The sequence below is a fragment of the Hesperophylax consimilis genome, chromosome 27 (assembly GCF_061612785.1).
Source record: "Hesperophylax consimilis isolate HC1 chromosome 27, BYU_Hcon_1.0, whole genome shotgun sequence".
NCBI lineage: Eukaryota > Metazoa > Arthropoda > Insecta > Trichoptera > Limnephilidae > Hesperophylax > Hesperophylax consimilis.
Window position 1 is genome coordinate 13,496,053 of NC_142862.1, and position 16,977 is coordinate 13,513,029.

General features: G+C 37.2%; 1 protein-coding gene across 2 annotated transcripts in view; it reads left to right on the plus strand.

Annotated features, from left to right (window-relative positions):
• atos (atos homolog atossa) overlaps nucleotides 1-16,977 on the plus strand; it is a 140,416-nt gene that overhangs the window by 115,831 nt on the left and 7,608 nt on the right. For both annotated transcript variants that reach the window (XM_089647737.1, XM_089647736.1), the window contains 3 exons: nucleotides 9,506-10,282; nucleotides 12,617-12,813; nucleotides 13,889-16,942. In XM_089647737.1, coding sequence (XP_089503863.1) covers nucleotides 9,506-10,282; nucleotides 12,617-12,813; nucleotides 13,889-16,942 — 4,028 coding nt within the window. The remainder of the gene's footprint in view (nucleotides 1-9,505; nucleotides 10,283-12,616; nucleotides 12,814-13,888; nucleotides 16,943-16,977) is intronic.

The following is a 16,977-nucleotide window of genomic DNA, read 5'->3' on the forward strand; positions in this document are numbered from 1 at the left end:
AAATATATCCCTTCCGCTGCGGCGCAAGGCGATGAGTCGAGAGGCACTTGGAGAGGTCAAAGGGTCTCCCCAAACCAGCCTTTCTCGATCTGGCACGCCACGCAGGTCGAGGGCAGGCGCATCCTGAACACACCTTCCTCGATGAACCCGAGCACCCCTGCTGAATCACCAAACGTAGCGAACCACTTGTCGTGATCTATGACGAGGTGTTGGTTATCCAACAAACGGTTTAGGGGGCGGCGGTAACCAAACCCGCCCACCAAATTACTAAGTTTTCTCGAGTCCTGAAAATGCTCGAATAGACTAGGGACATATCTTTAATGTTTTAAAAAAAATACTGAACACATTCATTTCATGCTTTTTCATGGGACATCATTCGAACTCTGTCTTCTCGTTAACATGTTTATACAGCTTAGTGTATGGTATTATTTCGCTGTTTGCAGTATGAATGCCACACACTGTACTGTGTACACACTTACACATACCACTTGCTTACGTGTTTTATTATTTGGCGTGGCATTACGTTACCAATCTCAGTACGTGTACAGAACAATATATATTGTGCACAACTAACGAACCAACACCAACACACAGCCCTGACTGACAGACTGCTTGTCGCCAACAGAGTTAACTGTGGCAAAGGATTGCTTACTCCCTCCAATCTAATCAGTGACATCTTTAAAAGCACGAGAATAGCAGAGAAAGCATAGTTTTAGTTTTATTATGATTTTTTTCCTTATCAATTATTTTCGTTGCAATACGATCTTATCTACATGTTTTACGACATCCCCGAGAAGGAGAAACAGTTGTCACTCTCAAAATAAGTACATACACCTTAGCGAAGTTTAATTTCATTTAAAATTTTTAATTATACATTTAAAAATGGAGTTTTACAAAATAAACAGCGACAACGAACAAGTACATACCTAGGAATAACTGTTTCACAGAATTTGAACCAAAATTCAAAGTTAAATTTCAAGTTCTGTGAAAGTCCTATTCAAGTTCTGTTATTATCCAAGTACTATGAAACCACTGGCCCATGATGAAATAATAACAGAAGTTGAAAAGGACTATCACAGCATTTGAATTTTAACTTTGAAATTTGATGGTTTGTTCAAATTCTGTGAAACAATCCGTCCTAAATGAATAACGAATGAATGAATATCGAAAATCGATTTTAGTATGAAAATTATTATTGTATAAATGAAAACACAGAGTAAATAAAAATAAATAAAGGTGCCGAGGTCAAATTCGTAATCTAACCTAAGCTAATCTAGCATAACGTGTTTGGTCTTAGCTCAACTATTTCTTACCTAACTTAATTTCGTTAAAGTTGGAAAACGATGAGTTCGTGAAAACAATACTGAATAAACAAGTCGCCACAACATTGTGGTTGTAATTGTCGCTGTTAACTTAAGATATGGGTGCACAATAATAATTATATTTCGAGCCATACGTCTACGGAGAAAAAATATTATGTATTTGCTAATTTATTAAGGCGAAGCTTAATGCCAAATCACTATTTTGATTAATATTTATATCGAATTGGTGTACATTATGGATACTCAAAAATATGCTTTAGATAGATTGAAGGTTTTCCTATCGTTTCGCTTGAGTAAAATAAAAAATATAAATGTAAACTACTAAAAAAAATATTTTTTCAATAGAAATGTATGGAAGCGTAAAGGAAACAACTTAAAAAAATACATCATTATAGCTAAGATTATCTGTGACAGTTTTACTTGATTAACTTTTTTGCTTTCTTTTAAAAATATTTACAAAATAAATAAAAACCAGTTTTGTGCTTGAAATCGAACGTTTCTAGACTCAGTCTGTTAAGCGATTTTAATGCCTATTACCTAAGAATATACACATTTTTAAATTAATAAATTGAATTGTAATTCCGGTTAACAGATTGCAGGCCTTGCGAATGAATTAACAGGCTTCCCGATAAACTTTTAGTAAATTACGAATATATTTTCATGAAGTCGGAACACGTGTTCATGAAAATATATTTGCATTACGTCATGATATGTTATCAAGGCGATTTTCTTTGATAATACGTGTGATATCATGATAATATATTTGTAATTTACTAAAAGTTTGTCAAGAAACCTGTTAAATCATTGGTAAGGCCTGAAATCCCCCTTTTAACCGGAATTACCAATACTCTGAGATTCGTAATAAATTTGAAAATACAGAAAAAAACTAAATAATCTTAAAAATATATAGGATATATTATTATTTACGGCCTTAATAACTTACTCGTGTTTTAAATTTTAAATAACTGAAAAACGATCGTAAATGAGTGTTTATCATTTGCGTAAATTTTATAACACATTTATTAGTAAGGCTGTTAATATTTATTTACGTAAACACGATACTGATTTACGAGCCTCATTGACACATCACGGCAGGTGCTATGATTGGACAGCTGTTGGGTTCATTGTGACGTCACAAGAATGTTTTGATATTTTTTAACATACCACAGTAAACAGAAAGTAATTTAACATTTTTAAGACATTTATGTAATAGGTCACACTGTTTAATAGCCCTAAATATAATATATTTTTTTTATATTTACACCGCCGAATCTATCTACTATATAAATAAAAATTGTAGATATTCGTTTGTTAAAAATATTAAATCTGCTGAAGTTATTCACCGATTGCTTTGAAATTTTGACGCAAAGTTGCATTCAAATATGCGTGTGTTTTTATATACCTATATTATGTTTTTATATACCTATATTATGTTTTTATATACCTATATTATGTTTTTATATACCTATATTATGTTTTTATATACCTATATTATGTTTTTATATACCTATATTATGTTTTTATATACCTATATTATGTTTTTATATACCTATATTATGAAGATGTCAGGTAAAACGTGTTTTTTAAAAAACAGCGCTGTCTGTTAGACGTAAAAGCAAATCGCGCTATTGTTTTTCTATCTACACTGACGACTGTCTGAGCTACAGAGACACAGCTTATTCACGAATAAAAACGAACATGTCGTTTTGCGCCAAATCGAAAATGGCACATTTTAAACTGGCGTAGAAAATTTATTCAATATAAAATACCTTCATTATCGTAATTTTTATTTTTTAGAGAGTCAACAAAGTTTGTGTAAATTATATGTAATTAACAATTTAGACTGTAATTACTTAGATAAAAGTAAGAAAACAGAAAATGTAGAATAATGACACAACAGCAATTGGAAGAAAGTAGTTTTAGCTAACTTTGTTGCGGTTTTAATTTTCCGTGTATTAAATAGGCTCGATGATAAGTACTAAATTATCAGTGAAAGTGTAATAATTGCATTTGTTGCGTGTTTTGCCGATAATGTGTGGAATAAATTGTTAGGTTTAAGCGTATAATAAATAAGAACACAAGAAACGCCAAGTGGGCGTGTTTCGTAATCCAAATATTTGTTAAATTGAGCCTTAAATTTCCAATACAAAATTGCGTTTATGAATTTAAAATGGGATGAGAGATCTACGATGTCAACCAAGTGCAAATGAGACAGAGCGCTTGGCTATTTGGGAAAAATGGATAATTTGTTTCTGTTTACATTTGTGTGGAAGACACTTCCTGTTTTCTTCTTTGCTCTAAGAGTTTAAACATGCATTTCTTAAGAAAAATTAAATCGTTCAATGGAGATAAAAATTAACCAAATAGAAATTTAATCATTGAAGTAAATAGTTAGTAATAGTCTCTCAGACGAGAAATGCGAAGCAAAAAAAGATGATCGAATCTTTTTCCGTTTTTCCTATTCATATTTTTCGTTTGAGAGTGATAGGTTTTACATTAAAATCGCTTGACAAACGGAGTCTAGAAACCTTCGATTTCCAGCACAAAACTGTTTTTTACTTATTTTGTAAATAATTTTATAAGAAAGCAAAAAATTTAATCAAGTGAAAAGTGAAACTGTCACAGATTATCTTAGCTATAATACTGTATTTTTTAAAAGTTGTTTCCTTTACGCGTCCATACATTTCTATTGAAAAAATATTATTTTTACTAGTTTACATTTTTATATTTTTTATTGAGTAATTTATTTTTCTGTTTGTATTTTACTCAAGCGAAACGATAGGAAAACCTTCAATTTATCTAAAGATTATTTTTTGGTATTCATAATGTACACCAATTAGTTTTAAAGATTGATCAAAATAGTGATTTAGTTGTAGCTTCGCCTATATTATCTAATGAAATAAAATACTTTGTTTTCTGTCCAGTTGATCAAACGGGGTTGACAAACCCTGAGGAGGGTGCACGAGTTCCTAGTTCCCAGTAGTCGGGACGAACAACGAACTTGTGACTTGTGTTAGTTGGAAATCAGAAACATAAATAAATAAACATTCTTGGCAAGACATTTCGCCATTGCGGTGAACGTGCGTTGGTGAATGGACGATGCCGCGAGTCACGCTTCCAAGGAAATCGGAAACAAGCAGTCCATCAAGCAGCTCGCAGCCAGTGGGTCAGTCGTTGGGTGTTTTGTGAGGCTGAAGGGAGTAGAGAGGGGAAGGAGATAGGGAAGAGGAAGGTTGGGAAGTACCTACCTGACTATTCAGGTCTGGTCTCCGAACACGGCTAATGCCATTTCAAGCAACGTTCCGAATCTCAATGGTGGACTTCCACCAAGGCGATACTGAGAGTATCTACCGCTCCGTAATAATATACCGAAACTAACCTCTTGAGATGCTTTTCGACGTCATCCTTGATATAATATAATGAAGACTCACGAAACTATTATTGAGTTTTATTATACAGGGTTTGCCAATAAGAGGTGTTATTTTGATATTCAATCGTAAAAGATCAATGGTTTCGTTGCTTGTGTGGCACGTAGCGCCGTCTTGTTGAAAGTTAACGTTGTCCAGATCAATACTATCCAATTCCAGCCATAAAAAATCATTAATCATCTCTCGATAGCGCAATCCATTCACCGTAACTGTTGCTCCAGCCTCATTTTCGAAAAAGTAAGGTCCAATGACTCCGCCGGACCATAAACCGCGCCAAACAGTCACATGTTGAGGATAGAGAGGCTTTTTAACAATAACTCTTGGGTTTTCCGAGCCCCAGATGCGACAATTTTGCTTGTTGACGAAGCCACCGAGGTGGAAATGGGCCTCATCACTCAAGATGATTTGCATTTGATTCACTCATGTGAATTTTAATAATTTCAATGCGTTGTTGAAGCGTGTATCGTTCCATTTCTATTAATGGTGTAGTTTCTACTTGCCAAATGTCAAAAAATGACAGCTTCAAGAGTAACATCTACCGAAATAGCGGGCTATTTAAAATAACACCTCTTATTGGAAAACCCTGTATTTTCAAGCTAAATAAATAAGCGTTCTTCACAATAAAAATAAGGATGGGTAGTCAAAGAATTTGAACAATTCGTCAAATTTCAAAGTTGATTTTCAAGTTCTGTGAAGGTTCTACTTAAATTTTGTTATTATAATATCATTATTGGCCAGTTGTTTCACAAAACTGAAATATTAACAGAACTTGAATTTAATCTTTAAAATTTGATGAATAATTAAAAAAATGGTGGATTGGTACTTACTATATCTGACTTATGAAAATCGGAATTGTGACATTTGACAGGGAAGATTACGGACGCGCTTTTTCTCTTATATTCATAATCATATTTGCTCGTGACGATTAGACAAGCTAGAATTATTTTACGAGACTTGTACATTATGCCCTTGTCAAACGAATAAAATATGTTGTGCTAGGAGCTTCGAGGCAAGTGCGATGTGCTAGTCGCAAAATACTACTATTAAATAACTTTTTAAACGAGGAATAAACACTCCCTACTAGAAAGCCGATTAATTGGTGTTATTTCACAAATTACTCATTTAAAATACATAATATATAGTATATTTGCGGCGCGTTCCAGAGTGGGAGATACTTTCAGTATCGCTCTGGTGTAAGACTACCATTCAGACTTGAAACGTCGCTTGAAATGGCTTTGGCCGTGTTGGTGACCAGATCTGAATAGCCAGGTACTTTCCCACCTTCCTTTTCCCATTTTTCCCCTCTCCACTACCATCAGCTTCACAACTAGTGGCGGCTCGTGACTTTTTTATGAGTGCGATATAGTGCTATATTTGAAATATTCGATAAACTTTTGGAATATTCGATTTTTTATTTGGAGATTTTCATGAAATTTCAGTTTGACCGCACAGATTTCCTGAAAATCTTCATACAAAAAATTGGTTTTTCGGCTACAACATCAAAAATGCAATTTTTTTGTAATATTAGCACTCTAGTATAACCAAAAACCACGAGCCGCCACTGCTCACAACATAACCCAATTAGGGATGCCATAATCTCACTGGCTCCAGATGATTGGGAGCATTTGGGACTCTTGTGCGATTACATTAAAAAAAATGCAATGTGGATTTCTTGGCCTACTAAGGGTTAAAGGATGTAAAAGTGAATATTTTAAACTTTATACGGGCGTTGGGTTTGCATAACGCGTTCATAACAATGGACATTTAACATTTATGACTAAGGGTATCCATTCTTGCATCCGCCGTGACATTGAACGGACCCGATGACGTCACATTACGCGGAAGTCGCGATCACAGCAAGTAAATAATATAACGACATCTCTAGGAAAAGTGCCAAAGTTGACCATTGCCAAAATATCTACAAACATCTCTCTCTCTCTCTCTCTCTCTCTCTCTCTCTCTCTCTCTCTCTCTCTCTCTCTCTCTCTCTCTCTCTCTCTCTCTCTCTCTCTCTCTCTCTCTCTCTCTCTCTCTCTCTCTCTCTCTCTCTCTCTCTCTCTCTCTCTCTCTCTCTCTCTCTCTCTCTCTCTCTCTCTCTCTCTCTCTCTCTCTCTCTCTCTCTCTCTCTCTCTGTGAGGAACTGTCGTCTCCGTACGTCTGTGTAGCGAGATAGAAAGAGAGGATCGAACACCGGACTTAAGCGTTTCTATCGATGGACGTACAGGCTCTTTTGCCATTTATGCATTACGTATTGCAAAATTTTGTTCCGGATTTTAAATGAATGAGGCGATGCAATACGTCGTGTAATATTTTAAATTGAGCCGCTATCAAAAACAACCCTTACGTAGATGGCGATAAAGTTTAAATTTCCGCTTGACACCATTCGCCTGTTTTGATTTATGCAAGAAAAAAACATGTCCAAAAAGTGCCTTTTATTTTATTTTGTGGATGTTCAGGCATAAATATTTTTTTTTTCGATCATTTTATAAATAATTTGCCACATTATACAATAAAATCATAACCTAAAATGGGTAGGAGATTTTGAACTTTAAAGCAGTTTTCATAGGCCTTATACATTATTTTTTTCTGGGCTTATAAAAAGACTTATCTAAAAAATACTCTATTATTTCAAAGGCCAAGATGTATTCTACTCGTAGTATTTAATTAAAACATCTGAAACATTTCTAGGCGACCAAATTTTCAAACCAAAAACACATGATTTTGCATTACTACGTATGGCATCGCCTTAACATTATAAAGTGAGTAGTTATGCGAAACATTGAATGTTATGTTTGTTTGTTTGCTTGCTAAGATGATAATAAACCAGTTAGTTCCACGCCCGTTATGAGGGCATTAGCTATATTAGTATTATCTACAATACATAACACATTTATCTTGTGTAGTCTTATTTGTAGATAACATGGACACGCAGCGTCTAGTCACAACAGCTAATGTAGATTATATATTTCTATTAAATATTTAAATAAAATCAATAAAAATATTCAAACGATATGAAATACAAAAAATCAACCCGTAAGAAACATTCATAATTTCTACCGATTTATAACATACTTTCCTTGGACCGCTTTAAGTTTTTAACTCTCCAGGCCTCTGCCACATTCTGTCGTATGGTCGGCGTATTTCCGCTTTGCAATTAAATCCAAATAAATGGAATATTTCTGAACATATCCGAAAACTAAAAACTGTTTTTGAAAAGTGATAAAATACGCTCTCATGTTTTATTATTACGAATAAACATATATTTTTTGGAATATTAAAATTAAAAAAAAAAAAACTCACTTTACGTTAAAAAAAAATAAAATTACTGAACTAACGTTCCTGTCACCTCACTCTTTTGTCGTTTCATACAAAATTAATTAATAAAAAATTCGCAAATTCTCATAATTTTTTTTCAAATTGCGAACGGTAACTTTGGTTTCATAAAGGTGCACATTTTAATTGTTCTGTGGTTAATTTCTAGATTTGAATATAAAGCTTGGTGATTTCTTGAAGACCCAGCGATTTCTGTTAGATCGTATGAGTTGTTTCCAAAACCGAACAAATTAGCCTGAAAGCAAAATTGTCGAACTGAAAAAGTAATTAAATGAAATTCCCTCGATATAAATACATTTCAAAGTATGCTCCGAAAATTATAAAAAAACACGTCTGTTTCTGTTATTTAACATGTTACATAGTTAAAATTCAGAGTGGTTCTTTAAATGCTATTTAAGACATTTGCCGAGAGATTTTTGCTCTTTCTCTAAATAGTATAAAATAAAGTCGTTATCCGCGTCTGCCTGTCTGTGCGCTTAGTTCATCTAAAATACGCAACAGATTTTTATAGGGTTTTCACTCTCATTTAGAGAATTTCTTCCGAAAGATTTATATGTATAATACATGCATATTATATTTATAGAAAGTAGAGAAAAGTCTCCAAGCAATGCCGGGTACATGTCAGCTAGTTTTATAAAAGTTGTGCTTTATTAAATATTTTCATTTACAAATCTTCTTCTTTTTGAACGCTTAGTCCGGAGCCACAAAAGCAAAGAAAAGAATTTTGTCGAATTGATTTGTGAGTCTAAATTTAAACGGAGATGATAAACATCGTTACAGACCCAGTGTCTTTAGAAATTTGTAGGGCAAGAGGGGACTTTGGGCGGGTGTTCCAAACTAGTTGTGTGCACAAATACATTCAAAAGTGTTTTAAATTAAATTGTTTAAAATTATTAGCCTGTTATGTATTGCCTTTTTTTACCAATGTTACATTTCTTGAAATATATAAATGCGGGCCTCTTCTAGACCCGCATTAATAAATCCCTCCTACAACTCCTACCTTAACCCGCTTCACAATGCTGCACAACCGGGTGGCGATGTAGTTCCCCTGTGCAGATAGGTGCTCTCTTGTGAGGTTGAACATATTTATTTTCTATTTTTCTGTTCAAACAAATTTAAATAGTTTTTTTCAAATAAAACCAAAAAATGTATATTTCTGTTCTATATCGCCACTGGTCACTCATCCCAATACCCGCACTCCACTCCACCCGGACCCCTATGTTATTATTTTTGTTTTTATGAAAATAAAATGTCACTCCATAATAAGCTCAGGAATTATTGATGTCACTCTGCCGGGTTCGATCTGAAACATACTGTTCTCTACGTAAATGATCCCTTCTGTAAAATGTATAATTTAGCATTAAATTTTATTAAAAAATGTGGATACCTTCTTATTATTTAATATATATTTTTCTTTTGCAGATGCACAGCTGTGATGCCGCACCCCCGCCGGTGCAGGGCGCCGCGCTCCTTCTAGAGCTTGGCACCCTCATCATCGAGGGCAGGGCCACTCCCCGTCACCCAAACACCACCCCCTTGCCACCTGCCACCGCCCCACCCGTCTCTGCACCCCCCCGAAACGCGTACGGCCGGGCCAACAGCGCCGAGCTGCAGTCACAGCCATCGCCAGAGCGCTTCCACTCTAGGAACAATAGCTTTGGCAGCCAGGAACAGAGGAACGGAGAAGACCCAGAACAATCTAACATAAATGCGACCAATGCTACTATTAAGGATACGAATAATACAACTGATACAGCAAACACCGTAAGTTTTGTGAGGCATGCCAGCGGAGAGCAGTCGAATATCTTGAATACGTCATCTGCTACTGCAATTTTTGTGAGAAATGCCAGTCTAGAGAGGTTGATTAACTTGAATACACCATCTGCCGCTACTACTACTGCAAACTTCGCACGGAATGCTGGTGCATCATCATTAGAGCAGTCCAATAACTTGAATACATCATCTGCGGCTATTGCTACTGCAAATTTAGTACGGAATGCCGCTGTAGAGCAGTCGAATAACTTGAATACATCATCGACGGCTGCTGGCGGTGCAAGTTTTGGTGGAGGAGGCAGCAGTGAGGATGGAGAAGTATTGCGGAGAAAGGAGGATGTGCACAGGAAGCTGCTGTCAGCGCTACTGGGTGCCAAGATCTACCAGCGAGTGCAGTTTGGGAATGGAGACGAGGAACAAGAGAAGGTGTGTATTTAAATTATAAGAATATTATATACAATATGTGACTCTTGTGTTACAAAATTATACAGAGTGTCTGGTAAAGTGTATTAACATTGGGAGGTGATTGATTCTACGTCATGTTTGAAGTAAAAAAGTTATTTTAAATAACTTTTTTTGAAATTCCATTGTTTCTTTCCAATACATTTTTTTTCCATACAAACCACTGACGTCTGAATAAATAGAAATGCCGCAAAGCCAAATACGAGTCTTATTTCGAACGCCTTGAGGCAAACCACGTGATGTCCTATTTGCCACCAGCGAGGTTTGCGCATTTCTGTAATAAATTACATAATTCTTATTTTGACTGGCGTTTAGTGCTCATCAGAACATTTTAAGAAATAACATGGCAATGATGGTTTCCTGCGAATTCAAACCGTGTAAATATAAAAATGGTAAAAAGAATATCTCTAATATCACATTGCATTCCACAGATAAGAGTTCGAACTTCTGTCCCTTATTAACTTCAACATACCTTTGAGACGTACACGACATACAGTGCTATTCCATGCGCTTAAGTATAAAATGCAGCATCTAATTCGCCAATTAACCGAGCTCTTCATACTCTAAATAATATTTGTCTTAACTCTAACATTGACATTTTTTCGGATTCACTGCCCAAATTCAAACGTGGCATCATGTCAATAATTTAAACTGTTCAATGCGCATACATACAGAAACACACACATACACAAAAACACTCACACATACATTACACACGTCACCTGGTAATTAAGGAATAAACATTCCACTTAGCAGACATTACAAGGAAACATATCATAGGTACCCAACATGAAGTATCTTATTCCTGTATATTGTTTCATCTCTGTAAATCATGTTCTGTTTATTTCTATAATATAAAATAAATAAATAAATAATAGCATAATACAAAGTGATTATTTACTGCTCATAACAAATTGTAAAGAGGTCAATTCGGTTTTTGCAAATCAACCAAACCTTTCGGTATGTGTAGTTATGGCGAGACGTATAAATTAAGCCAGGAATTATTCTCACACCATTAAAAAAGGACTTGTTCGTAAGTAGATTTAATTTTCAAAGAATAGAATATTATTGTCGTATTAATTTATTCGCCAATCACTGAAAGGTACACACCTACGCTGGTTTGTTACCTTTGTTGTTTTTAATCTGTTTAACTTGTACTATCTATCACATGAAAGTTGTGCTTCTTTCAATGCTTTCTCTATAGGAAACCCAAAAAATATATTGTTTTAATAGAAATACATCTTTCTGTGCACAGAAACTTTGGAATTTTCTCACTGTCCTTAGCAAAATATGGATTTTTTGCCAAATTGATTGATTTAAAAATGTTTCTGCATTTTCTGACTTAACTGTTTTCACACCCTCTCCCACAAATTTATTGTTACACATCACATTCTTCTTCTTCATTATGAGCCTTCTAGCATCTTGTTTTTGACCCAAGCTGTTCTCAAATGTATTCAGTAACTTCTGATTCTTAGTGGCTCCCATCCATCCAAAGTCCGGAGTTTATCACATTTGTGGGTGACCTCTGTTCTTCTTGTTATCCCTTCTCTTTTTCATAATACGTGGATGGAACAAAAAAGGTTGCCACTAGAAATAACCAATACTGATTGGCTTTTCAAAATATCTTACCCATTGCCAAATTTTAATCACACCTCTCTTTTAAATTTAAAGAAATTCTTTTCTTATTTAATACTTGTCAAAATAATAATAGAATGTTAAAAAAGACACGTTTTTCTGGCAAATGTGAATACCTCAAAACAGCTCCAATCCGTCTAGAGCTAATGAGATTATGGCACCCTTAATTAGGTTATGTTGTGAGGCTAAAGGTTTTTGGAAGGGGAACGTGTGCATATTCTAGTGTGTAAGATACTCACTCAGTATCGCCCTGGTGTAAACGAGAAGGGAAAAGAAAGGTGGGTAATTACCTAGCTATTCAGATCTGGTCACCAATCACTTACACATGTGCGATACTGAGAGTATCTTCTACTATAGAATGTACCTTAAATATAATATATATTATTTTAAATGAATTAATAATTGTGAAACAACAAAAATTAATTTGATAAAATTTACTTGCGCATACCGGGATTTGAGCCGCGACCCCCCGATTCGTAGCCAAGAACCTTATTCCTCGACCAAGGAGGCCATCAAATAAAACATAAGCGTTAATGTGAGACGCAAATATAAAAATAATTTACAAAGTAATTTATTTTCATTAAAGTAATAATAATTATTTATAATAGGTACTCGCTATACTATATAAGGCGTTAATAATGAATAATGATCAATGTATTGCAGGCCGGGGTGTCGACACCCTCCCCGGGAGGGATGCGGGGGCGCGGGCGTGCCCTGGCGCTGCGGGGCCACGCGGAGGCCCTGTGGCGCGATCACATTCCGCTCTGCATCGAGGTGCTGCTGGCGCCCAACTGCCTCGCCGGTTGCAGGGGCCCCCTGCAGCTATTGGAGCGCTGGACCATGTCCATTTACACCAAGAGGTGGGTACCTAACGCTTGTGATAATAATCATGGTAGATAAGCATATTAATATGCACAAATTATTAAAAAAAATACACTTTGTATCAAATAATTATAGTGACAAACAACTTATTCAGCCCATAGAGAGCCCATTGACAAATTCTTTGTGTTTACTTTGAGACCATTTTCGATTTGACATTATATACCCTAACTAATAACCTAAGAACCTATTTTGTAAAGTTGGTTCTTAGGTTTTAAAAAAGGAAAAAAAACTAGCCTAAGAACCTATTTTAGTGCTTTTTTTTACAATAATTTGTGCATATTGGACGAGGCTCTATATATTTACCATAAACATTCGTTCTTACTAAACAATTTTACTTGATATTTAGTAAGTACCACCATGTGGACAAATTGGCTCACAGCGATTTGGAACGTTCGTATTTACTTGCTTCGAATCATCGAGCAGAGCTCTACAGTGTGTATGTTTGTTTCATCGAGTAAGTTAGTAGTGGCTAAGAGATTCGCTAAACATCTAAAACACCGAGCCAATCTTGTTGAGTAAAACTCGTCTCGAGCCTTCATTCTTACTCGTCGGTTTTACTTGATAGAGTAAAAATGAATGTGCGAAAGAAATTTTATTGATTATTGTATTTTAAAACATTTTATAAAACAAGAACTGCATAAACTCATATGTATAAAAGATATAGTTGTTGCAACTGTCGAGGGAAACAATAACCTTGGTGGGTGCCAAATATCAAACAGGCCAACTTATATCATGCAATATGATAAAATGTGCTACACTATCTTTCTGATGACATCATTAATTTGCCCTTTATTGGATCACTGCGCCAAGTTTGATTGTGAGTATTCTGAAAGTGCACAGCTTCTATTATAGCTTAAACATTGGTAGTAAAGATAGTAGCATAAAACTATGTTTAAAGATAGACCATACTCAAGCGTCCATTTTAATGATAGTTCACCTCCATGAATAGGCTGGTTTGACTGAATTGTATATTTTTGGCAGTATTCTATAGCATCTGGACAACATTTGGCATCTGTGCAATTCTACAATTAATTTCTTTCTTTCGCTTTCCAGGGCTCAAGATCCAGCCAACTACATCACCTCCCAGTGGCTCCTCAAAGCCGTCCGCTCCCAGCTGCACTTCTCCCAAATATCTGCCTGGGGAGCCAAGATCCGGGAGGACGAGAAGATCAAGGAGATTCGGGAACAGTCACCATCCGAGCGCCAGCGTAAACTCAGCCGTGAGACCTGCAACTTCAAGAAGTACGAAGCCAATTGCGACGAGGAAGACAAAGATGAAAATCTGGACAAAAAGAAAAATCTTAATGTCGTCTACTGTCTCAAAATACCCGGAGAAACGTACAGAATTTCACAGTTTAAAGTTGAGCCCATAAAACACACTTTCCCCATCACAGATATCGGCAGCAACATATTCTTAAAAGTGTTGTTGGAGAGTTTGCCACGGGTGGAGGAGGTGCCTGTTGTTGGTTGCGCTTGTCTGTCCAGTAATCCCAGCACTCTGAAGCGCAGGAGGAGCAAGGATATGATGAATGCCGCATTGAGTGAAGAGATGCTGGCTAACAGCCTGGCCGCTGCCTGCAGTCTAGCGGAAGATAATGCCTCATGTTCCAAAATGAACTATCAAGGTCTCAGAAAGATGGATGGCTTAAGTGACGACTGCAAGAGCCGAATCAAAGGAGCTACGTTTTCACCAGATCTCGGAATCATAAATCCCGACATGGGATGTGCAAGTGGGATCACCAGAAAACTCTCAGCTTATTCGTCGCCCAATTCAGACGTCTATTGCGCTCCCAATTCCAGAGGTTCTACTCCTGAACAGTCTGATCTTAATGATTCAGGGTTTTCTTGCTCCACCGGCACCCCGTGCGAAGGACCACTGCACAAGGCTTGTAAAAGGAAGTCCAAAGTAGTGGACAGTTCGTATCAGTTCTATGACGAATCCAACGTTCAAGTGCCTTCAGATAGTGTCGTCAACTATGTTCTCGTCGATGACAGGATGCAGACCCCTTGCAGGCAGAAAGGAAAACACCGGTGCAATTGTGACGAAGAGTCTGATCAAGGAATCCAATTAAAAGATGACAAGAATATGAAGCAGAAGAGTGAGGAAGGAAAAGTAGATGAAAAGATGAATGTTTTGGATGAGCGTAGGGCTAAGGAGATAGCTAAATACATGCGCAGACTGAGGAAAGAAGCCAAGCTAAAGCAGAGGGAGAGTGGAATGTCCAGTCAGGACAACTCAGAGTGCAAGGAAGCTAAGCAGGAGCACACTCCCAAAGTTAAGTTTAGCAGGAGGAGCTCTAGCAGACACAATGATCTCATTTCTAATAAGAGCGCCAACGGGGAAGTGACTTCTCAATACCCAGGTAATGGACACGACCCCAGCGGACAGAAGAACTCAGTACACGAAGAGACATCTACCAAGACGGCTCCCGAAATAGCCAACTCAACAAAGGTGCCAAGGCAAACAGCTAACCCAAAGACTTCTTCTGATTCCCACTCCGCCACTTCCATACCCATTCTCCAAGCCTCTCGCTTTGACCATGCTCTCCGCATGGGAAACTACAGAACTTCTGTTTCTCTGCATGGAGCCTTGTCTTCCAGAGAGGTTTATACAATAAAAGATTTCGAATGCGTTTGCTCTTCGATCGGCTGTGATCAAATGGCCTCGGTCAAATCGTGCAGTCAGTTCGAAGACATCAATCCCAAAACATATCACGTCGGTTCTCAGAAAAAACACTGCCAAATTAGTTGCTGTCATCCTGACGAAGCCTCCGGCCGACTTAGTGACAGCAATGATAACTACCAACCGTCCGTTAAGAAGCTAATCTCCAGTTACACGCAAACCGACGACTACGCGTGTGACTGCGGGAAACCCCTAGTACCAAAGTGCTTTGATTGTAGCAATAATTTGTACGCGGAAGAGATGGACGACAGCGGGTTTAGCCAGGGAGGGATGAGGCGGTCTAGGGGCACCCACGACTTGACCACCATCAACAAGTCAGATTTGTTCCTAGAAGCTATTGAGAGGTGTAGCCGGTTGCCCGGGAGAAGTGCCGAGGAAGAGGTCAATGCCATGGACAAATGTGATAAAGACAATGAGAACAGTGCCAGTTCAGTGGTAGTGGCTCCGAACAAATGTGATAGTAGTAATAGTGTGATAAATAAATGCCAGTGTGATAAAAATATATTTAATATAAATAGTGGTAATAACTCTAGCCGTAGTAACGATTATAATATGCTTTCATGTAGCGCGTTTGCGTACGGCGATAGGTTCGCCAAAGACAATTCTCATTCTCAGAGTGATCTCACTGGCCAAAAAGATGTAATTCTCAATAACAACGATAAGGCTCCATCCGAGTATTCCAGTCTCCTTCCAAACTCTGACAAGGCGGTGGATTTCATCCGGAAACCCAAACACAAAAGGTCCTCTCCTTTCAACAAGATTGAAAAAATCATGATGGAGAGAATAGAGCAAAGGCAGAAAGACATCCCCAAGATCAATCCGATTAAAATTGCCAATTCCGCCGACTATCTCGCCAATGAGTTCGGCAATGAACAGGACGAGGATTTCCTTTACAAAGACGAAGCGTCCGGCATCACCTACATGACCAATTCAAATACATATTTGGATCATACCAGCAATACTTACAAGAGCTTCCCTCGATCTGACTCGGTCGAAAATTACTCCAAAAACCCTGAGCAACACGTTGTCATGTATGAAAAGGGAGACTATGCTAATTTTGTGCACATTGAATCTAAACAAATGGGGAAGCACGCTTATGAAGATGTAGAAAGCGATTGTGGACACAGCTGCAAGCATTTTAGAGGTGACGAAGATGGAATTCATTTTGTTGGAGACGCACATCAAAACTGGGACATAGAAGGCAATGAGGATTTGGAGGCTTTCGGGAAGAGTTTGGAAAGCGGTGCTGCGGTGCCATCGGTGTCGGAAATGGACAGGTTTCGCTGGAGGCTGGACTCCGCTGCTTCGATGGTCTTCCACTCGAGGACTGGCTTACCGTTGACTTCCAGTCCAGCACCGCTGAGGAGGGGGAAGTCATGCTTCGATTTTGATAGCTCCATCAACAGTGTGTCAGGCATCAAAAGGTTAGTAAAATGCATCCTAAAGTTAAATTTAATTT